Genomic DNA, 24,270 nt, shown 5'->3' with positions numbered 1-24,270 from the left:
AAGAAAGCATTAAGAAACTGCTGGACTACACCAGCAGTCTAGCCCCAAGAACAGACATTTCACTAAGTCTACTTGTTTTAGACAGGACATTCCACCCTGGAGACTTTGTATTAAATTTCCATGTCAAAGAATTATTTATCGCTCCCAGCAAGCAGCAGAGTCTAGGATTATAACTGTATTCCCAAAATAAAATGCTGAGAGAGAGCAGTCCCTCCTCTCTGCCAGAACTCACAACATTTCTTCTCTGACATTCGAAGATTTGGGGTTTTGGTTTCATAGCTGTTGTTGTTCTGTTCTGAGACAGATGCCCCAGACATGGTAGCTCTTCAGATGTCTGAAAGAGAGAAGTAGAATGTAAAAAAGGGAAGGGGAAGAAGGAAGACATAACTTAAAAAAAAACTCAGTGCATTGGATCGGTGTGGTATAAGTAAAAGCACCCGGGGCCAAGAGTCAAGTTCAGTCCTGTTTCTCCCAGTTAGCAGCTACTTCTCTAGCCCTCTGTTTCCTCACCTATAAAAAGAGTTGCGCTAGAACCTTACATTTATCTGCTGACTTATGAGTCTACATTTACAAACGTTATCTTCTTCAGTCCTTCCAATAATCTTGTAAATAGACAGATTTTGCTACCATTATTTCTCCTCCTTTTACAGATCGAAATTTGAGATTCATCGGATTAAGTGGCCTGCTCAAGGTTTCATGACCTCAGATTCTAGTTTTAAGAATCTGGGCAGAGTAGTGGCAGCAGTTGGGGTGGGGTGGGTTATGAATAGACCAAGTTCATCACCAAGAAAGTAACTCCAATCTAATGGTAGGGCTGTTTCGAAAACAGTGAGGCTGGGCACGGTGGCTCACTCCTGTAATCCCAATACTTTGGGAGGCTGAGGCGGGCGGATCACGAGGTCAAGAGATAGAGACCATCCTGGCCAACATGGTAAAACCCCGTTTCTACTAAAAATACAAAAATTAGCCGGGCGTGGTGGTGCGCGCCTGTAGTCCCAGATACTCAGGAGGCTGAGGCAGAAGAATCGCTTGAACTCGGGAGGCGGAAGTTGCAGTTAGCCAAGGTCGCGCCACTGCACTCCAGCCTAGCGGAAGGGGGGAGCCCCGTTAAAAAAAAAAAAAAAAAGGAAAAAGGAAAAATGAAAAAGAAAGAAAAGAAAAAAGTGAGGGACGTGGGAAAATCTCGAACATATTCCCTTAAGGAAAAACAGTAACTGGACCTCAAGACAGCCCTAGCTAGCACGTCACACTCATTTCTCCTCTGGTGCATTCTCAAGCCCTGCTCCGCACCCTCTCCCTAGCTACCCCTGGGACTCAGTCTAAAGAACACCGGAGAGCTGAGGTGGTAAATGACTTCCCCAAGGTCACCTCGGGAAGAGGGGTAAGCCCTGATTCGAACTGGAGTGGGAAAGTCCTGAGCTCATGCCCCCAATTCAGACAACAGGGGGCTGGTGAGGACGGAAGGTCCTGCGCCTTCAAGAGCCTTTCACTGACCACACAAATCCTCCAACCCAAACACCGGCTGTGGCTCCCGGTCCCAGAATGTCCGCGCTCCCTGCCATGCCGGGCGACCAGTACCTCGCCCCGCACTTCATCCGGGGGCACGCAGCCCCGGGATCCCGCCCCGCTAGACCCCACCCGGCGCTGCGCAGCTGTGGCTCACCCTACGATCTCTCTTAAGATCCCTCCCTGCCTTGGCCCCGGCGCCTCCCCTGTAACACTACCGAACCGAGCCGACAGCTTGTGGCCGGGGCCGGCGCTACAGTAGCCGGCAAATCATGTGAGCCCGTCTGGCCCCGCCCCCTCGCGCGTAGGTCCTCACCTGGAGAGAATCATCCACCAATCGGGAGCCTGCAGGGCCCAGGGGGCGGGGCCGGGTCGCAATCGCCTACGCCGGCTCGGGAAGGCTGGTGTAAGGGCGAACCAAAGAGATCACAAGCACCCGAGTTTCCCAGCGCCGCGGAGCCTGGTGGCATTGTTGCTTGGTAACTAATAGGGCTGGGGGCGGGGTTAATAAAAAGCCTGGCTCTTTTCTGACTCTCGCGAGAGTGGACTATTCAGTAGGCGCCTTGAGAGGGGGTGTGCCCTTTGAGTGACGAGAAAATGCTGCAAAGATTAACGCTCTCATTCCTGAATCCCAGCAGAACCTCATTAGATCCATAAATGGGAACGTAAGCTTTAAAGATGTTTTTGCTAGAATTAACTACCACAACACTTGAGCTAATTATGCCTTAGGGTGTATACATACCCCGCTCCACAGGTCAGACGCTGTAACCTAAGAAACTCAACCACTCTCATCGTTGAACCAGAAGCTTCCTTGGACCCACCCATACACCCCAGTGGATTTTTTTTTTTTTTTTTTTTTGAGATGGAGTTTTGCTCTTGTTACCCAGGCTGGAGAGAAATGGCACGATCTTGGCTCACCGCAACCTTTGCCTACCGGGTTCAAGCGATTCTCCAGCCTCCGAGTAGCTAGGATTACAGGCATGCGCCACTACGCCCAGCTAATTTTGTATTTTTAGTAGAGACAGGGTTTCTCCATATTTGATGAGGCTGGTCCCGAACTTCTGACCTCGGGTGATTCACCCGCCTCGGCCTCCCAACGTGCTGGGATTACAGGTGTGAGCCACTGCGCCCGGCCACCCCAGTGGACTTCTAACCGCTCCTACCTTCCCTCCTACCTACCCCCCAACTCAGGCTGTATCATCTGTTGTAGTGTCTTGAAGAACCAAGGAGGAAAATTGCACCAGCAGAAAAAAATTGAGTCATGAAAGATGTGAAAAGATAGACACATTACATATCATTTATTCAGAAGCAAAGTCTTTTACAGTGGAGGTGAGTTTCGACCAAGTGAACTACACTTTCATAGTTGCCCCAGCGGGCCCGTTTGATGCTTGATAAACCCACTCTAGACAAGTGGGACTTGCTGTCTAGATACCGGCTGGATAAAGAACAATGAGTACGGATTTCTTGGAAAAGAGACATATAAATTCAGGAATGTCTTTATTCCTCCTTCGCCTGGGAATTCAGTTATCTCCTCTTTGAGGCTTTTTACAATTCCCAGAGTGTTCTAGTTGCCCTCTCTATGTCTATACAATTCTGTCTTTATTCTTTCAGCAAGTATTTGTTGAACATTTATTTGCGATTCACAGTCCTGGGTTCTAGGCACACACGGTTGAAAAGGTACACATAATCTAGCATTATCACGTTGCTTTGAAATTCAGTGGCTATGTGTCTCACACCCCACCCTGTCTCCCAACTGCAATGAATACTTGTTACAATGAAGGCAGGAATGAAGTCTTCATATTTGCATGCCCAGGAACTGAACTGGAATCTGATGACACGCACTACATGACTCCTCCTTACACTGCCACCACCTGAATGAGGAAGCTGCCCTGGGCCCAGATGCTGACCTCATACTGTGCTTTCTGATGTGGCAAATAGACGTTTTCAAGCAGTCCCAGGGAGGCAGAAAGGCCAGTCCTTTGGCCCCTGGAACCTCAATGAGTCAATGTTTAATGCGGCCACGAGTCTAGTCACAAGTATAATTGTTTTTGACTGGTCCTTTGACTCACTGACCATTCCTGGCATTCGTTTGCGTTGTGAACTATGATTCTGTTTCTCCTAATGTAGTCTGGGTGTAGCGTGGAAGCCCCATTTAGTAATTTCCGACCTCACTAAGTGCAAGGTCACATTCCAAGCTCCAGAGCTTCATTAAGGAACTCCTTCCCCCGCCCTCTTTTCTTAAGCATATATGCTACCGACGCGGATGGCACCTCACTCGCTCTACAAGTAGCAAGACCCGTTGTCCTTTAGGAATACGGAGGTTTACATCTTCGTTCTGAGGGTGGGGGAAAAATCAGTTGTCACTTTAAAAGAGTTCGCGCTTGCTAAGGTACTAAGGCAGAAGCCGCGCCGCAGCGTCGCGAGAACTGTAACCACCCGCAACTTCTCGCGATGTTTGGCCCCGCTAAAGGTCGCCATTTTGGAGTCCACCCGGCGCCTGGTTACCCCGGCGGCATCTCTCAACCGGCTGCCGGGACCAAAGGTGGTCCCGCGGGTGTCTGGCCTGTGGGCAGCCGGACCGACACGATGTGGCGGCTCCGCTGCAAGGCCAAGGACGGCACCCATGTTTTGCAGGGCCTGTCCAGCCGGACCCGGGTACGGGAACTCCAGAGCCAAATTGCCGCCATCACCGGGATAGCCCCCGACGGTCAGCGAATCCTCGTCGGATACCCTCCCGAGTGCCTGGATCTCAGCAATGGGGATACCATTCTGGAAGACTTGCCCATCCAATCTGGTAAGGAATCAGGGCTGGGGCCAGGGAAAGTCCCGGGAGGACGGAGAGGGGCGTGAGAGAGAATAGAACACCAGTCAAGGCAAGGTGGCTGTGGGTCGGCGGGGGACTTGGAGGCCAGGGGCGAGGATAGATCAAAGAACAGAGAACTCTGACGGGGGCCGGGGCAAGTGTCTAGCAACTCCTTGTCTTGACACAGGGTTGAAAGGGAACCCAAAGCCTTGAAGTCCCCCTTCCCCAGTCCGCTTTCTGGTCGGCTTTGAAACTATCCCATTTTGTTTTCCGTCGGCGTCCACAAAAATATGAAGAAGTAGGGCCTATTTTTTCCTTATGTCTCTTTTTCCCTGTATCATCGATGAGATCTCAAGGATGCAGGATTTTTTTTTTTCTTGGTTCATTTTTGCAATCCCCTTCATAGATACTTCGTTTGACAAGCATACTCATTTTCGAGTCAGCTTTTAAACACCCACTGAAAGCCCTTCCAATTTCTAACCAGTAGCAGTTATTTTTGTGCCATATCAAAACTTGAACATCAGTGTTTATAATTAAAAGCTTTCAGTTGCTGTATCAAGGACGCTGTAAACACTCAATAGAGTAGATAAGTTCCCGGAGAAGGAGACCCCCCTAGCGGCCTACTCTGTAGTGAGCACCTTCTGTAAAATACTGTATAAGGAAAGGAAATTTTGTTTTTGAAATGTATCTTTTTAGGTAAGCTTAAAGTTGTTTACTCCAGACCCCTTCACTAAATTGGGATGCAACCTGAAGTGTTTTTGTTCTTTGTTCTTTTTTCATCTTTATGAAAATTCAGTGAACAAACATGGTTACTGGTAACTTATTTGCAAAGCTGTATTCTCTTTAGTAACCCCAGTTTATGCTTTAAGTCCTTCAGTTTGCAATTTACAGACTTGGCTAGTGAACACTCGGTTTCTTCTGTAATTTCTCTGCAGATCGGGATTTGTTTTATTTTTAACAGGTGACATGCTGATCGTTGAAGAAGACCAAACCAGGCCGAAAAGTTCACCTGCATTTACTAAACGTGGTGCTTCTAGTTACGTCAGGGAAACTTTGCCTGTGCTTACCAGAACCGTGGTCCCAGCAGACAATTCTTGCCTCTTTACCAGTGTGTACTATGTCGTCGAAGGAGGAGTCTTGAATCCAGCTTGTGCCCCTGAGATGAGACGCCTCATAGCACAAATTGTAGCAAGCGATCCGGACTTCTATAGTGAGGCAATACTGGGAAAAACAAATCAAGAGTACTGTGACTGGATCAAAAGGGATGACACTTGGGGAGGAGCAATAGAGATATCGATTTTGTCCAAGTTTTACCAATGTGAAATATGTGTAGTGGATACACAGACGGTAAGAATTGATCGTTTTGGGGAAGATGCAGGATATACCAAAAGGGTTCTGCTTATTTATGATGGCATCCACTATGATCCACTTCAGCGTAACTTCCCTGATCCAGATACACCTCCTCTGACCATTTTCTCCTCTAATGATGATATTGTTCTTGTACAAGCACTGGAATTAGCAGATGAAGCTAGAAGAAGGAGACAGTTTACTGATGTCAACCGCTTCACCCTGAGATGCATGGTATGTCAGAAAGGATTAACTGGACAAGCAGAAGCAAGGGAACATGCCAAGGAGACAGGCCATACCAACTTTGGAGAAGTGTGATCTATGCATGAATGAGGGTTGAAGTCTACTACCTCACAGATCCAGAAGGCTCTGGGTTTTCCAATAAGCTGTCGTAACCCTAAAGAACAAAGGACACAATGCTTGAACCATCCTTTTGACTTAAAACCACTAAGACACTGAAATTCCTTGTTAAGATTAAAATTAGTGTGCAAGTTTACAGATGTGTGTCTACAGTGGTAAACTGTACATACATGCCTCTTTCTGCTGGAGTGACAGAATAGGTGATCCTTGCCACCTACTGACACTGACCTGAAGATTGAGATTGAGTATTATAAACTAGCACCCAGCAGCTTTAACTTGTAGAAGAAAGCATCACATTTTGGGTAATGTGGAAGGCCTCCTGTGAGTCCACTGGACATTTACCACAGTGTCTCCAGTAACTGAGTCTTTTTAAAAACTCTGAATGAGTTAAGTTTCTAAATTAGGAATTGATTCATCAAATGAAGATACTCAGAATTGTCCAAACTGATTTTATATTGCAATTTGGTAAACTTTATAAATGTGTGCTTAACCACTGATAAGTACATCACAAGCAATTTTTACAGGGATGAGTCTCATCCTTGAGAATGTTATCACAGGACAGGAACTGATTGTGCCCTGTTTAAGATCTCTAGTGTATAAAAAGTAGAATGTATGAGGGAAAAGGTGCCTGAGCAGCTTCCTGAAGCTTTAAAAGACCGTTGGCCTCGTGTTTTAATGCAATTCATGTACTGGTCTTTGTCACATTGGATAACATTTTAAAGTTAAGCAGGGTATTTTTTTAAATTGGAAATTCCTTGAAATTTGAGTCCTCAGTTTTTTCTTCATTTGCATAAAGATTTGTCTGGGGGGATTTAATTTTCTCAGCTTTTTGTTAAGAGCACTTCCTCCAAAAAATTTTTTCAAGTAATAATGCTCTGCTTTGGGTTGGTTTTTGTAAGATTTTTTGCACACCTAAACAGCGTTTGCTTTTGTGCTAGCCTTATCCCTCCACTAAAGTTATTTTAAATAATTTCACATTTCTGCAAATTAGCACTTTGCTTATCTGCAATCTTTTACTTTGATTTTTGAAGTTTTAAAGTAATTGGAGTAATACTGTTGAATGAATTTGTTTCACTTCCAAAATAGGAAAAATTGTAAATCCTTGCCTTATGCAGCTTTCTCAGAATTCTGCTTCTTCCTAATACTAGATGTGTAGCCATTTGCTTCGTGGACTCATCCGCAAGGCACACCCTCTAAAACTTAGCTTCACTACAAGATCTTCCAGATAAAGTTTTCTACCTCTTAATTATTCTGATCAGGGATGCTAAATTATAATTTGTTATGTATTATCTCACATAATGTGAAGAGGCTTAATGTTGTGAAGTTTTGTTATTTTGGTCTCATTTTTTATTAAGTATCTCACTTAGAAATATCAGTGGTATACTTTAAAGCACTTGGATCTTTTTCAGCATATCTTCCTAGCAAATGTTTTAAAATTAACATTTACTTTTAGCACTTTCACTTGGTGAAGGTGGCCATATAAAATTAAGGAACATTTGAACAATATAGGAGAAAAGTACTTTTAAGGGACAATTCACAAAGTATGTTTGAAATTGTCAGATGACATTTCTTGAGTACCTTTTGTGTGCATAGTCATTTTAGACAATATAAGCTGTTATGGTCAGTATAACTTAAAAGTGTTTAGTTTTCTATTTTACTGAGCCTTAAAAATAGCACTGATGAACTTATGATACTTAATGTTTAGCAATCATAATATGTTCAAATTAATAGGATTGAAAATCTCTCCACACCTGACTCTCATCTGGTCTGGATGGTTTTGGTTTTGTATCTTTTATTTCTCCCAGAAAATATTAAATTTAAAACTGTAAATTAAGAATATACCACTAGATAACAATTATCAAATTGAGCTTTATGCATCGTTACTCAGAAAGCTTACCTTCCTTTCTTTGCTACTTCAGGAGACAAAGTTGACATTTGCTTACTGCAGCTTTAGATGTAGAAGTTTATTCATGCAACAAATATTTATTGAGTAATTTATACTGTGCCAGGCATGTTTTGATATGTTTCTGTCGTATGTTTTGATATGTTCCAACATAAGTTTCTGTCACTTTAAAATTCAGTATATATTTTCTACAGTGGGTAAATTTAACAAATGGAAAGGAAAATTAAACCCCTTCATTGTAAGTGCTTTGTTTACATATTAAGTGTCAAATATTTATTCAGGGGATCTTATTTCATTCTATTTTATCTGTTATATAAGTTGTCCATTTACCAGTTGGACACAGATACTCTGTCAAATTCCTTTCAAAAATGACTTTAATCTGCTGAAATTTAGCACTAGTACTTTAGTGTTCTGATCATGGAAAATTCAAGATGAAGCTTTATTTGCGGACCATCTGATTTAGTTATTGAGGATTAAAAACCTAAACCTTTGCTCATTCTAAACTCAAGCTTTAAAACCTCACAGAATTTACAGGGGTTTTTTGTCGTTGTTTGTTTTTTCATTTTTTACTGTGCTTATTAAACTCTTGAAATCAGTTATTAAAGGGAGTAAATTCTCATCTTGGGAATTTCGAAAGTCTGTGGACTTATAACTTTCAGGAGGATTAAATGTCTTTAAGTTTTGTACTAGAGCAGAGTGAAATCCTTCTTCCTATTCATTCAGTTTTTGCCTGCCATAGAGGAATTTTTTTTTTTAATTAAAATGAGGACAGTTTATATCAGTGGCAAAGTGAATAAAGACCTCACTTTCCCACCCCACCCTTCTTCCTTTCTTTTACTCTTCTTTGGATTAAAGGTCAGGTGTAGTGCTGTGAAGATTCACTCCTGAGTAAAGTGATTTCAGAAGCTAAAATTGAATATACCTGGGAATTTTGTGATGTGTTAGCCAAGCGAAGACATTAGTGTGTTATATCTTTTGCTAATGGTTTGTGGTTGATTTCTTCATTGTTTCCTATGAAATTAGCATAGTCAGGTAGTACCCTTGAAGCTTGACTGCTGGTCAGTTTGCCCCTGTTTTTAACAACTAATATAGTCATGCCACTTGATTATTCCATGAAGTCCCAGCAAAATAATGATCAGGAATTAACTAACATGTTGTCTATCTAATTTGTGTCCCTAAATGCCTATGCCTAACTTGCTTCTCCAGTTTATTCCTTCTGTGTAGGGATTAAAACGTGGGTGTTGCAAGTTGCCCTAAGCTAAACATAGTTTTCTTACATCTTTTTGGAAGAAAATGGAATGGGAAGTATGCAAGATTAAGCAACAGAGCGATTTTTTTTTTTTTTTTGACAGATCAGGTGACCTTCCTAAACATACTAAGAATTACGTTCTTTCATGTGTTGAGACACATTTAATTTGTTTGCAGCACTTTAAAAAAAATATGGAATAAAAGTTTACATGTTGGCCCTCTAGGGATCTAATTAAGGACATTAAAGTACAGTTCTTGAGCTACTATCCATCAGCTCTTCTTAATCAAAGATTGCCATCAGTATAGAGTGTATCTAATGGCACAACATTCTGGTGTTTTGGTAACAGTAGAACTCAATTTCAGTAACTATTAGCATGGTCTGTGCTCTAGCATTAAAAATGTTATTATTATAATGTGAATATCTTGTATTCATTGTACAATGCAGTATTCAAAATTGTCCTTGTAGTGCAAAGATGACTGATAATTTCTGAAAGATTTGATCCTTGAAACTTGTTTGTTTCCAAGCAGACTTATTTTAAGGAAACTGATTTTTGAGTCAGAGGCCTTAAAAGTGTCGTATACAAGTGGCATCATTTTAAGTCCAAAGTGAAACACTCAATTTGAATAAGCTAGTTTATTAACTAAAGCTGTTTTGTTATGAAGTGTTAACAGTATTTCAGCACATGTCATTCAACATAAAAAGAATATGAAATGTCCCTGGTGTGGGAGAGTGTTTATTTTTCTCAAAATTAGCTAGCATTTTGCTTACAGTGCTTTGAATATTTGACTTAAAATTATTATTGATGTTGAATTGTAGGGTGCTGATTTAGGTCTTGATTCACATACATTTAAACGAGGTTGGTAACCCCCTCATGGTAGAGTGAAGGGAGAAAAGGGCCAACAGGACAAAGTACCACTGAAAAAGAAGAGATTGTCAAATGGATGCATTCCTAGTCATGAATTATGCTTTTCCAAACATTTTTAAAGCAATGCCTTTGTGTCAACTCAACCCTTCTTCCCCATTTCTTATCATAGAATGTAGCATGGCCATAGGTGAAAAAGCTTGTCATTAAAGTATGAAACCATGAATTATAAGCATTTTGCCATGATGCCCTTTTATACTTATGTTTTTAAAAGTACTAACCAATATACAGGAGTTTAGGAATAGTGAAGATATAATTTGATTAAGTTGTAGGTAAACAGAAAGGATAATCTTAGGCTCAGAATTTCTACTGTGATTACGAGTCTACTTTATAAACTGGTATAGGCTGTGTAATTAGCCTGTAAGTTACTTAAAGGACCAGGGGACCTAATTTTTGTCAGTTTTCCAGTCACATTGGTGCCATTCAGGACTCCAGCTGTTTACAGGAAATATGTACTTAGCAGAGTAGTATTTTTCCTTGAAAAAAATTTAAATTCAGCCTGATTACAGAATGAATATGAATAGCTTGTGAAAAGGGTTAGAGAACAACAATATTCCTATAGTTTCTGTATTAATTCAGTAGAGACAGGTTCCTGATGCAAAAATAAAACCACAAGACTGTCAAATTGGAGCTTTAGAATATGACTTGAAAAAATAGGGATGGGCAAAACAGCATAAGAAAATATTTTTTCTTAAGATGGACAGTGTTTTCTTGTTTTAAAAATGTTTTGCCTATTTGCCAGCATTTTTTGAAGTAATGCACTGCTGCTACCTGGAAGATGTCTAACTTCATTTTCTACAACTCTTATGTGATTTTGCCATTGTCATTAAGATGCATTGATTTTATTTATGAGGTGTATGACTTTGAATATCTAAATGCTGTATTAAGTGACTTGTTTCAAAGGAATAAATGAAGTGAAAACATTGTTGTTTGAGTTTATTTTGGGATCAGGGCAGAGGGCCAGTGAACAGCTATTTTACTCAATATACATATTATCAAAAGCTTACCGCATCTTTACCAAAATCTGCCAAATATCACCATTTAGGCAGACTCAGTGAATGAAATAGGAGAAACTAAGGTATTTCTCCTTAACACCGAAAGGCATTTGAAATTCCCATTCATTGACCAAATTTTTTTCTAAATCAAATCCTGCAAGTTGTAATTCAATATTTGTTGCTGACAAATTGTCAATGTGGAAAGGCTTAATATTTCTTTTATAATAGACTGCAATCTTTGTGAACTTAGATCTGTTTGAAAATAGCAACATCACTATGGGAGGGTTTATTTCATCTTTGGTAGTGTCAACATTTAAACATGTATTTGAAGCAACACTGTGGCTATTAGAATTGGCCAGAGTTCAGGTTCCCTACCTAAACTAAACTACTTACCCATTCTTTCTCATTGAAAGCTCAAAAATTAAGGAAGTGGAACTGATAATATCTAATCAAATTGTACAGCCACATAAAATATATCTCTGGGGGTCAGCATACATCCAACATAAGAATAAGTCAAGCCAAACCTCACATTACAAGGTTCATAAAGAATTGCTCGGGTTGTGTGATGGAAGCTTATTGAATAATTAATTGTGCCCATAAAGCAATGCTTCTCAAAGTTGGTCATCACATTACCTGGAAACTTGTTAAAAATGCAAATGCTCAGAAGGAAATCAGAAATTGGTGAAACCCAACAATCAATTTTAGTAAGTCCCCAGGCGATACTAATGCATGATTTAAAAAAAAGTTTCGGAATCGTGCCTATCACTATGGTTGTTTAAGTGAACCATTAATCAACTTGCAAGAGATCTCTTATGGCTTATACCAGTTTTATGTCCTTAGCCTCATGCAATTCATTTTCACTCACCACTTATAGTCATTAAATGTACACATAATGTAAATCCAGAAAAGGCTTATAGAACAATGAATGACAATTCAAAAATCTCAACAAGCCGAAAACGCCTAACATTGAATATTCCTAAATGTGAAGTCCTGCCCTTGAGTTCTAAACAATCCATTATGTGAATTCAGCATGAGGGAAAACCTGGCTTTATAGTTGTTTTGACAAAAGTTGTAGCAATGGTACTTAATTCTAATTCTGATCCCAATAGAGTGCTATGGCTTAGGTTGCAAAAACAGCTACATCTTAGTACTTGAAAGAGCAGTGAAAAGGAAGCAACAGTCTTTTTTTTTTTTTTTTTTTTTGAGACAGAGTGTTGCTGTGTCGCGCAGGCTGGAGTGCTGTGGGGCGATCTTGGCTCACTGCAAGCTCCACCTCCTGGGTTCACACCATTTTCCATCCTCAGCCTCCCAAGTCGCTGGGACTACAGGCGCCTGCCACCACACCCAGCTAATTTTTTGTATTTTTAGTAGAGACGGGGTTTCACCATGTTAGCCAGGATGGTCTTGATCTCCAGACCTCGTGAACCGCCCGCCTCGGCCTCCCAAAGTGCTGGAATTACAGGTGTGAGCCACCGTGCCCAGCCACAATAGTCTTAATGTTGGTCATGTTGCATTGGAGGTTTGGATGTGGGTTTTACCTGTAAAATGTGGTGAAAACCAGGTTTGATGGCCATCGTGGAGGCTGAAGAAATGAGGGGGGAAGAAAAAGAGATTGACATGATAGCTAACTTCAAATTTTGGGAAATGTATAAAAGATGAATTAGATTTATTCTCTGAGGTCCTAGAGGAAAGAACTCAGACTGAAAAAGGATGGATATTGTTGTAAAATAAACTTACGTTGAAAACCTAACAAGAATGAAAAGGGAAGCTATAATATAAAAAAAATTAGTAATGGAGGTAGTCTTTTACATAATGAGGAATAGTGCTAGAAGTCATTAGGTCCCTATCATCTTAAAAAAAAAAATCTGTTTTACAGATCTTGGGGAGCATGTGGGGAAATAGGGACGTTTTACATTGTTGGTGGGAGTGTAAATTAGTTCAACCATTGTGGAAGACAGTGTGGCAATTCCTCAAGGATCTAGAACTAGAAATACCATTTGACCAGCAATCCCATTACTGGGTATATACCAAAAGGATTTAAATCATTCTACTCTAAAGACACATGCACACACGTTTATTGCAGCACTATTCACAATAGCAAAGACTTGGAACCAACCCAAATGCCCATCAATGATAGAGTGGATAAAGAAATGTGGCACATGTACACCATGGAATACTATGCAGCCATAAAAAAGAATGAGTTCATGTCCTTTGCAGGGACATGGATGAAGCTGGAAACCATCATTCTTAGCAAACTAACACAAGAACAGAAAACCAAACACCATGTGTTCTCACTCATAATTGGGAGTTGAACAATGAGAACATATGGGCACAGGAAGGGGAACATCACACACCGGGGCCTGTCAGGGGGTGGGGTGTAAGGGAAGGGATAGCATTAGGAGAAATAACTAATGTGGATGATGGGTTGATAGGTGCAGCAAACCACCATGGCACATGCATACCTATGTAACAAAACTGCACGTCCTGCACATGTATCCCAGAACTTAAAGTATAAACAACAAAAAAAATCTGGCCGGGCACGGTGTCTCACGCCTGTAATCCCAGCTCTTTGGGAGGCTGGATCACAAGGTCAGAAGATCGAGACCATCCTGGCTAATACAGTGAAACCCCGTCTCTACTAAAAATACAAAAAATTAGCTGGGTGTGGTGGCGGGTGCCTGTAGTCCCAGCTACTCGGGAGACTGAGGCAGGAGAATGGTGTGCACCCAGGAGGCGGAGCTTGCAGTGAGCCGAGATCGCCCCACTGCACTCCAGCCTGGGCGACAGAGTGAGATTCCGTCTCAGAAAAAAAAAAAAGAAAGAAAGAAAAGCGTTTTAAATGCTAGTTATAACTACAAAAAGAAAAACGTTTTTCTCTGTCCTCTTTACCATCCCATTAGAGCTTAGAAAAAGAGTGACGTATGCTCTTAGTTATGTGGCGAAGGCTACAAAACAGGACTTACGTATTTGGCAAAGTGTATAATTACTGGATGGGTAAGTATCTGTGCTTATCTTACATCTCTAAGCCTGAATGAGACATTCAAGAACAGAAAAGCAGGCATTTCAAATATATTTTCTATTTTGTTTTGACTTGGATTATCTTTGTCTCTATTTTGTTTATAAATTTTGAGGACGTTTACCAGATGAAAACAAGGCACAAACATATTCCCCTAAGCTCACTGAAACTTTTATGATTTCCTCATAAAATGAATTAAAGAATTCCTAAGAAACTATTAATAGCTCTCAGAGAATGAATAGCCTTCTCTCTCTTTGCTTTAGCAGCTGCCACTCTTTTAACTTCTCTGCCCTTCTGACCTCCTAGAATTCCTTCCTTACACGAAGTGAAGTTTTCTCATCTTATTCCTATGGCATTTCTCTGTATTCAATTGGAGGACTTCATTAGTGAATCCTGAGGTATTGGAGTAGATGTCATAATGACTTGACCATGTTCTAAAACCCTAAAGATGGCCCTGTTAAATCATACAATAAACCAAAAAGCTATTAATCTGGAGTTGTTTGCAGTTGTTGCTGATTCAGGAGTCACGTTTGAAATCAATATCGAAGTAAAGTACAAAATGTAGACAAAATTATTCTCAATAACCCTTACCTATCTCACAGAGTGCATAGACATCACCATAACTTACGTAAGTCCAGCACAGCTAGTCCCCACGCCAGTGTTGGAAGAGTTCATTCTCACTCCTGCGGTGCAACTCTCTGAGGTCCCAACCTGCAGTGAGCGTGGCTCACTAGAGCATATTCATTGGTGGACCCTGAACTCCAATGCCTGTTCTCCCTGTTCTCTTAAGCTATCAGAAGTACCACTCAGCCTCTCAGCATCTCAGCCACCCATTTGGGAATAAACAAATGTCTCCAGAGGAAAAGTGGCTGGCCTCAAATGTTGGACACAACACATCAGACCTCTGTCCTCACCTTAATCCAGGCCTGTGTCCTTAGTGCTGGCCAAATTCTTCACTATCTTTTTGGCTCTCCACTGCAAACAGCAGGAGAGTTTGTCTGAATTACCCAGTCCAGCATTCCTGGAAGTGGAAGTCCTCAGCAGCACCTTTCCTATGATAATCAATAAACAACTACCATTAAATTGTGGGTTTTTTTTTTTTAAGATGTAATCTTGGAAATATCAGGTATGAAACAAATGAGGTAATAATTTTTCTGTCAACAATGGAGGAAAGAAGGGTTTAGTAAGAGTTTGTCAGGGTGTATTTAGAACTATCCAATAGGAAAAGGCACTTTACCAAGTAACCATGAATGTTTTTCTAACACAGTTCATTTCCATTCTGTTGGATATTTATATTGAATTAAATAGAAATGTCCTTTTTATGGAATAATAATCTATTTTTAGAGTCTATTATGTAGGACATTTCGTAAAATTACTCTTCCTAACTATGGACAAAATTTTACAGTTGCTGGAATTCCAAACCTTCTTCCACTATGACTTAACTGTTTTGTATTGGGGTTGATAACTCTTCTCTAACGAATTTTATTGGATTGAATTACTTCTCCCAGAGCGTTAATATTATGGAGTAAATTGATCAATTTGAGTTTTTAAACCTACAAATCTAAGGAGCAGATTTTGCATTATGTTGACATACTAGCCAAAGTCACCCTTTCATTAGGTTCATCCTTTAACATCCAAAGATCTAGCCTTGTTTTTCTTACTCTTACAATGAAGACCAAGAAAATGATCTTGAATTTGGCTAGGAAAAGCTAAGGTAATAATTTATCTCTGAAAAGTATTAAATGGTAACAAATCCTTATTGAGCTTTTACTTATTACAAAATATGATGTCAAATACCTCCTAATTCATTGAATAAACATTTTTGAATGCTAATGTCATGCCAGGAACTTCTCTAGGTGGTGGGTATAATTTGGAGGGGGAAAAAAAACACTACTACAAAGAAATAAAAATGCAAGTGCTATAAGATCCTTTTGGCCGGGCGTGGTGGCTCAAGCTGTAATCCCAGCACTTTGGGAGGCTGAGACTGGCGGATCACGAGGTCAGGAGATCGAGACCATCCTGGCTAACACAGTGAAACCCTGTCTCTACTAAAAGATACAAAAAACTAGCCAGGCGTGGTGGCGGGCGCCTGTAGTCCCAGCTACTCGGGAGGTTGAGGCAGGAGAATGGCGTGAAACCGGGAGGCGGAGCTTGCAGTCAGCTGAGATCCGGCCACTGCACTCCAGCCTGGGCGACAGAGCGAGACTCCGTCTCAAAAGAAAAAAAAAAAAAGATCCTTTTGTAGTTCATAAGTGTGATGACTGGGGTTTTGCACTTACGTGTGGGATGTGATGACTCTCTCAAACCTTATTATGACATCAGCACATTACCTGTCTGAAGTGAAAAATAAATACAGGTGCTATGAAAAGAATAATTGGGTGGGAGATTCGAATTTAAATTGGTGACATTTGAGAAGGTGACATTTAAGCTGAAATCTGAAGCATGAATAAGAACTAATCAGTTGAAAAATAAAATCATTTCAAGTAGCGGGTATAGCATTTGCAAACATGATGTTGCAGGAGGAAATGAAATATTTTTCAGACCAGTCTGGTCACAGTATGATAAACAGGGGGAGGGGACATGAGATAAAGTATTAGAAGCAGGCAACAATCCAGATTTGCAGCATCTATAAACTATATTAAGCATTTACTCGAATTCATATTTACCAGATTTTATTTGCTTATTTTATATTTGTGTCCATAATTAGCTTGTAAACTCCACAGGGGCAGGAACTAGTTGTGACTTTTGTTATTTTTGTATTCCCAACACCTAATAAGGGGCTGGATATATAGTAGATATTCAATATATAGTTGAATGAATGAACATGTGAATGAATAGTCAATGAAGTTTATTCCTGTAAAGGAATAAAGTTATCCTAAGATCACTGGGAGGATATGCAAGCATTTTAAGGAAGGCATCAGATTGATATTCCTCAAAGTTGACTTTAACTGCCCTGTGGAGAAGAGATTGAAGAGGGCAGAGTGGAAGCGGAGGACCAGTGAGGAGGAGGCTGTACTACAGTAACATATGGAAGTGATGACGGTGAGCATTATCATAGTTAGCATTTATTGAGTGCTTACAGTATACTCAGCACTCTTCATGTATTATTTCATGTAATCTTCACAATAACTCAATAAGTTATGTGCTATTATTGTCATCTCTATTTTATAGATATAATTACTGAGAATTATAAAGTTTAAACTGCCTCAAGGACAAACAGCTAATAAGTGGATGATGGCTTGGGCTAAGTAGATGTCAAGAGAAGAGGATAGATGTAGGATATAAATTGGAGATAGGATCTCCAAGACTTGGTGATGGGGAATAATATTTCCTCAATCAACTGGTAGGAAAAAGTAACATTTACTGATTCATGGAAGATGAAGGGGGGAAGAATTTGGAGAGAACAGAGAAAAAAAGAGTTAAGACATGTTAAGTTTGAGATATTTGTGACTCATAGAAAGCAGAGATCATGTAGGCATCTACAGGTCTGAAGTTCAAAAGATGTATCTAAAGACAAAGACCTAAATTTTGGACTCGTCGACCTATAACTAAAAGCTGTGTGGATGGAAGAGAGCAAGCAGAGAGAGTGTATATAGCGAGGAAGACTCAGCACAAAACTGCAAGTAACTCCCAACATTTAGGAGCCAGGTAAGGGAAAAAGAACCAGCATTTAAAAGTCAGTTGAAGAAAGAGCCACTAAGGATAATTGAGGGTTCAGGAGACAGAGATTAAAGAAGCAAGAGAATTTTATGTCATGGAATTCAAGAGAAAATAGTTTTTTTAAAAAAACTGAAAGTGATCAGCTGTGTTGGATGTTATAGAAAGACAAGTTAGAGAAGAATTCAGAGTCTATAGGATGGCAAACAGGAGTTCATTGTGACCTTACCACAAGCTGTTTTAGGGGAGTCATGGAGAAAGTAGCCAGATGGAAATGAGTTGAAGAGTAAACAGGGATGTCTGATTAAAGATAACAAGTTGAACATATTCACTAACCTCCACTCCCCCAAAACTTCAGTAAAATGATAGTAACGGAATTACACTCAAGGACAAAGAGATAGCCAGGTAAATAATAACAAAATTTTGGAAGTTAGCGAGCTGCTAACTTTCAAGTAATTTTTAACAAATTAGTTAACAAGCAGTTGGATGTGTGGTAACTGAGAGCAGATTTTAAAAAGCTGATGTGAATTATTTTAGGAGAGAGGTCAAAATGATGATGCAGGAGAGAAGGTTGCAGGGATAGAGCTGGTGAGATGAGATTCAGAGCACACGTGGATGACGGGATTTTATAGGAAAAACGTTTTGTTGTTGTTGTTGTACCAACAGGGAAAAAGAAGAAAATGGTGCAAAGGAAGGTAGGTTTGTAAATTTGGGGACGGGAATGTGGCATTCCTGCCTCTTGACTAGTGTTGTCTTACTGAAGCTTTCAAAATTGGTGACAAAGTTGTTATATGAAAATGGAGTGAAAGAGATGTGGACAGTTATGGAGAGAGAAAAAGAGTGGTTTCAGAAAATGGGAAATCCAGCTTCCTAAAGTAGTAATTGCCTGCAGTCTAGAGTACCCATTTGAGGTTGTTACTCATGAATTTATGGCGGTACCAATCTGCCTGTTGTGTGATCAACATAAAGATGTTAGTGACTCCAAGGAATCCAGTAACACCAAATCAAAAGCAAAAGCAGGAAATGCTGATATGTGGAGTTGACCATTAAAGGTGACATTTCTGGGAACCAAGAAACCAGCAGGTAGGAGACAAGTGGTTACAGTCTATTCAGTCTGCCTTGCTTAGAGCTGTTGGCATGTGATATAGTGTGAATGTTCTGTCCCCTCCAAATTTCATGTTGAAATGTGACCTCCAAAGTTGGAGGTGGACCTAGTGGGAGGCATTTGGGTCATGGGAACAGATCCTTCATGAATGTCTTGGTGCTGTCCTTTTGTAATGAGTAAGTTCTAAGTTCTCACATGAGATCATGCCCAGCCATACTTCTTTTCTGTATAAATTACTAGGTCTCAGGTATTCCTTTACAGCAATGCAAATGGACTAACACACTATGTGGTAAGTGTATGTTCCATGGTCCTGTCTACTGTTAATAATGAGTTATTATAGCAAATAAAAGAAATATTAATAAATGTATACAGCATATGCATATTAACACCTCCTTCCTCTCTCTTGCTCCCTCTTTCACCGTGTAACACTGCCGTCTCTCCCTTTGCCTTCTGTTATGTAAGCTCCCCGAGACTCTCACCAGAAGCTTAGCAGATGCTGGCACCATGCTTGTACATTCTGCAGAACCATGAGCAAAACAAATATCTTTTATTTATTTATTTATTTTTAAGACAGGGTCTTGCTCTGTCACCAAGGCTGGAGTGCGGTGGGATAATCATGGCTCACTGCAGCCTTGATCTCCCAGTCTCAAGCCATCCTTTCGCCTCAACCCCATGAGTATCTGGGACTACAGGCATGCACCATCATGCCTGGCTAATTTTTGTACTTTTAGTAGAGACAGGGTTTTGCCATGTTGCCTAGGCTGGTCTCGAACTCCTGAGCTCAAGAAATCCCCCTGCCTTGGCCATCCAAAGTGCTGGAATTTCAGGCATGACCCACCATGCCCAGCCAAACCTCTTTTCTTTATAAATTACTAGGTCTCAGGTATTCCTTTATAGCAATGCAAATGGACTAACATACCATGTGGTTAAGTGTGTATTCCATGGCCCTGTCTACTGTAATAATGAGTCATTATAGCAAATAAAATAAATATTAATAAATGTATACTGAGTATGCATTTCATGCAAATTTAATGAAGAATGTTCCAAGAAATAACAAATTTGGAAAGCAAAAAAAAAAAAAAAAAATTACATTGGGAATTTCAACAAGTGATTCTGTGTAGAGCTGTTGGGAGCTTCCTAGGAGATCCAAACAGAATCTAATAATGTTACCTGGCATTTCCACTATTTGAATATTTGCTATAAGCTACAATTCTTTATAAATTCTATTAATCCTGATATTTCTTATTAATTTTTAGATATCCATAATAATTAGTAAAGAACATGAAGAATGTTAGGAGCATTTTGTTATAAGAAAGATAAAGGAAATCAGTCATCCCATCACTAGATATGTGTTCAATCACTGCAGTGTGACATATCATCAACTCAGGGCCTTCATAGGCATCTCAGATTGATAGACATATTCATGATCAAAAGGTCAAAAGCCTCTGAAAACAATCCTAATGAGCCAATGCTCATTACTTCTAAGAACAACACAGAGTTTAATATCACGTCAAAGGACAAGAATTGGGAAAAAACAATATGTAAAATTGTAGTAGTAGAAGGATTATCTTTCAGCTTGATCATGAAGAATAAACTTTTTAGGGCAAGTTTCTTAAGGAGTTCAGTTGCCAAAGAGTTTATCAGCAGTTTTGACATTAACATATAACTATTACAATAGAAAAGTAATACATAGAAAAAAAATTGGTGCCTTTCATGAATCCAAAATTTACAGGGAGAGAAAGAGGACAGTTATATCCTAGTGGGTTCAATATACAGATGTGTACATTGTGTTAAGAGACTACAGTGAAGCTGCACCTAACATTCTATTCCAAAAGAAGGTCATGCTTACCCTGAACCCTGAAGGAAGCATAAGACTAAGCCAGGATGCCAAGGATGGGAAGAGATCCAAGAAGAGTGTACTGCATGGGCAAAGGCCCAGAAGCATGAAAGCACAGCAGTTTCAGAAACAGTGGATGTGGCTGTAGTCCAGAATATAAATGAAGATATGCTAGGAGAAGCATGTAGGGCCAGCTCATGAAGGTCTTTTTATGTCATAACAGGGACTCTGAAGTTCATCCTGAATGCCACGAAGACCCATCGAAGTATTTTAAGAGGAGGAATGACTACTCAGATGTGTGTCTGTAAAATGGAAGAGGGGTAACAAGTAATTTCTGTAGCCTCCTCCATCTCTAGTGGTCCATGATCTCACTGACAGTGAAAATCTGAACCAGAGTAGGGAGGATAAAGAATTGGAAAGAGGAATGAAAGCTATCTCACAGGAGGTATTTGAGAATGACTGTGAAGTATTCTCGAGCCTGGGTGAGAAGAAGTGTGGTGATGCAATTATCTGGGATGGGGATAGAGGAGAGAGGACATTTGAGGGATATGGACATGGACAATGTAAATCCAATTTTGAACAAATTAAGATTTGGTGTTTCTTGCAGAATTCTCTGATGCTAATTGGTGATCTTAGCCCCTGAACTTTCTTTAGTTCTAGGGAGAAAGGGGCAGCTGAGTCCTCCAAATTTCCATGATAGGTGGGCTGAAGAAACACTGCTCTCAACAAAGAAAGGAGAAAAAAAATACACCCTAAAACTACTTAACAATTAAGTGATTTCAGAACTCCTTCATCCAAATTTACTTAATTACATGCTTTAGTTCTCATCAAATTATTTTAGTCTTAACACTAATATCACTTGGGTGAGAACTTAGTGATCTATTTGATGTCCTAATCTGTGCTATTCTGTCCCACATCTTACAGCCAAATTATAGTTACCCTCATCTGAATTCTTCCCTAGCTGTGCTCTCTTTAAAGAAAGCTCTTGTTCCCCCAACCCCTACTTGAGAAATAAAAAACTTGAGAAATAAAACCCCTACTTGAGAAATAAATACTGACCTCCAGTATTTTAGAGGTCACACTCAGAGCCCTAGCATATAGTATCATGCCCAAACATGAACACACTGGGTGCCAAGTGTTTCCTAAGGACGGTGACAGCATATGTTCAAAGTAACTTAATTTTTCCTTTGGAGAGAAAAGGGAAAGGAAGACACTGCTAGGGTGTAACTGCAATGTGAATAAATAGATATCATGAATGGTTAGAATGGAAATCCACAACTATTTTGCAGAGTCTAAACTTTATAAGGGGCCTAAGAGGAAAGTTTGGCCAATGACTGTTTGTGGTATATTTCAGTTTTGAAATGACGTGTGTGTGTGTGCACATGTGCGTGTGTGCACACTTACATATGCACTTAGGGGGAAGGGAGGTGCCTCAGTGGGGAGGTTGTACTCAGAAAGGAAATCATAAACTAGCCTCTGACAGTCAAAGAGATGACCTGACCACAACAGCCTATGCAAGAATGGAGAAGGAAGGAACAGATGAGTCAGGTGAGCTGGGCTGTAATTAGTTTCCACAGAGTCTGGTCATCAAACAGGCATTTACATACTAAGAGCAATGACACACATACCCCCTCAAATGATGACCGATATCAATCAGGAAGCCTTATTCTTTCAGGCTTTCGACTGACTTAGGAAATCCTCCCTCTTCTGTAGTCCAGGCCTCCTTTCCAGTTATCTTGGAATGTTAGAGACTTGGTACGTTTCTAAGCAAAAATAAAACAAAGCAAAAACAATATTAATTCCAGGGAAAACATTTAAGTACATGGAGAATGGGAAACAGAAAATTTGAGATAGTGATTTATTTCAGCTAGAACATATGTGTGTTTGTGGGGAAGGGAGGCTCAAGGCTTGCAAGTAACTTCGACTATGATGTTTATGTTTTATTTCCCGAACTGGGTGTTAGGTACGGTTGTGTTTGTTATGCCAGGGTATCTGAAATATTTCATCATTCACGAAAAGAAAACGTTTTTGAGAGGAAAGGGAGGAAGAGAAAGATGATTTTGTCTATGTCCCTGCTTCTACCTGGTAAAAGACAGGGGTTCCTCCTAGTTATCCTAATTTTATTATAACTGAAAAACTGTGCCTGTTCACAAATAAGACTGCCTACTGTCCTCTTGGAAATTAATTCTCATAAGCCAATTCATATTTTTAGCAAATGTTCAAATCACACACCTATGGAGCTAGATCAATTTCATTGACTTCATCCATGGGTGTGACTCTGGTTGCATGGAACTGCTGATTTGGAGATTCCTTTCCTGTTTTGTTAGTATTATGACATCACACATGTTTGAATGACACACCTGGGAGAGAGGTCATAGCCTGAAGTGCTCATTCAGCTGTGATATGCATAGGCTGCTGATAGGGGACTGGGTTATCCCAGGCTTCCTCCAACCTCCTTTCTATCCATTAGTCCTGCTCCACCTCATCTTTACCTTGGCCCCAGGATCACTGTGCTTTTTATTTCCTATCCAACCGTGATCACAGAAAGAGAAAAGATGAAAGCCATGTGCCGTCTTGTCATAAAACATATTAATAGCTTTAAGTAGGAAATGAAATGGAAAAGGACAAATCTAATTGCTAGAATTACACTTGCAAATTATCTGTGTATTTCATGATTCCCACTTGAGACTCTCCAAAACAGAGGCAGATTGGCATCGTGCTGATTCATGGCAATCTTGATGTTATATTGCCTGAATTAAAATCCCCACCCTGCCTCTTCCTAGCTACATGGCCTTGAAAAAGTTTTTAACCTCCCTGTAAAATTTAGATATTAATAAATGTCTACTTTTTAAAGTTAAATACTAAAGAAAAAGATACATGAAAACACTCAGCACAATACCTAGCAAATAGTAAGAACCTAATAAATGTTGGCAATTATTGTGTACATTGATTTTAAATTTTCTCCCTGCCCTTTTAATGCTAGTAAGTGGAATACCTCAAATCCTGATAGGTATCAAGGATAACCTACCTCTAGGAAAAACCAGCTTCCAGTCAAAAATCATATCTGGTAAGAGTGGTCTCTGTACTTGGAGGGAGATCTCTTCCCAAAAGCAGTAGATTCTTCTACCTACTCTCTTCTCCCTACAAGTGCCAAATGTCAGTCCACGAAAGGAGGCAGGAGTTGCTAAACTGGTTGGTAGTTTGTTTTGTTTTTATTTCGTAATATGTATTGCCACCTTCCGTGAACAGCTAGAAGAGTGCAGAGGACCAAATGACGGAGTGCATGCTCTCCCCTTTCAAGCTGTCCAGTCACTCTTCCATCAGGATAGGGACCTCTTAGGGGATGAATGGTTTTATTTCCCCAGAAATAAATTAGGCCAAGGAGATTGTTGTCAAGCACTGGGACAAGACTGGCCCAACTACAGCAACCCTAGCCTTGGGACACCCTCCTAAGTGGACATGAATGGAATTGCCAGGCTTATGAGCTAGGAGTAGGCTTGGGGAAGAAAGTGACTTTCAACAGCTAGAAAAGCTAGCAGCAAAACTGACCACAAATGAGTTTAGTTTAGA

The 24,270-nt window shown here is 40.2% G+C and overlaps 2 protein-coding genes across 6 annotated transcripts in view; one reads left to right on the top strand and one right to left on the bottom strand.

Annotated features, from left to right (window-relative positions):
- Positions 1 to 22,987, bottom strand: part of PFKFB2 (6-phosphofructo-2-kinase/fructose-2,6-biphosphatase 2) — a 49,629-nt gene extending 26,642 nt beyond the window's left edge. For 2 of the 5 annotated variants that reach the window (XM_011937678.1, XM_011937653.1), the window contains exons 1-2: positions 1,664 to 1,782; positions 233 to 334 (exon numbers count right to left, since the gene is read on the bottom strand). In XM_011937678.1, the coding sequence (XP_011793068.1) occupies positions 233 to 317 (85 nt within the window). In that variant the 5' untranslated portion in view covers positions 318 to 334; positions 1,664 to 1,782. Of the gene's footprint in view, positions 1 to 232; positions 336 to 1,663; positions 1,783 to 5,376; positions 5,531 to 12,623; positions 12,668 to 22,932 lie in introns of those variants that run through there. The other 3 variants (XM_011937685.1, XM_011937669.1, XM_011937661.1) reach the window with 3 other exon arrangements.
- YOD1 (YOD1 deubiquitinase) lies at positions 3,786 to 11,015 on the top strand. Its single transcript, XM_011937697.1, has 2 exons — positions 3,786 to 4,300; positions 5,271 to 11,015. Exons 1-2 carry the CDS (start codon positions 3,958 to 3,960, stop codon positions 5,972 to 5,974), a joined length of 1,047 nt encoding a protein of 348 aa, XP_011793087.1. The 5' UTR covers positions 3,786 to 3,957; the 3' UTR covers positions 5,975 to 11,015.
- Positions 22,988 to 24,270: the final 1,283 nt, after the last annotated feature.

Source organism: Colobus angolensis, unplaced genomic scaffold, assembly GCF_000951035.1.
Source record: "Colobus angolensis palliatus isolate OR3802 unplaced genomic scaffold, Cang.pa_1.0 Scaffold100, whole genome shotgun sequence".
In the NCBI taxonomy this organism is placed as follows: domain Eukaryota; kingdom Metazoa; phylum Chordata; class Mammalia; order Primates; family Cercopithecidae; genus Colobus; species Colobus angolensis.
Note: the sequence above shows the minus strand (reverse complement) of the source record. Positions and strands in the feature narration are given on the sequence as shown.

Coding starts and splice junctions, on each gene's coding strand:
- YOD1 (XM_011937697.1), top strand. CDS start 3,958: ATGTTTGGCCCCGCTAAAGGTCGCCATTTTGGAGTCCACCCGGCGCCT. Junction 4,301..5,270: donor AGACTTGCCCATCCAATCTG/GTAAGGAATCAG, acceptor TATTTTTAACAG/GTGACATGCTGATCGTTGAA.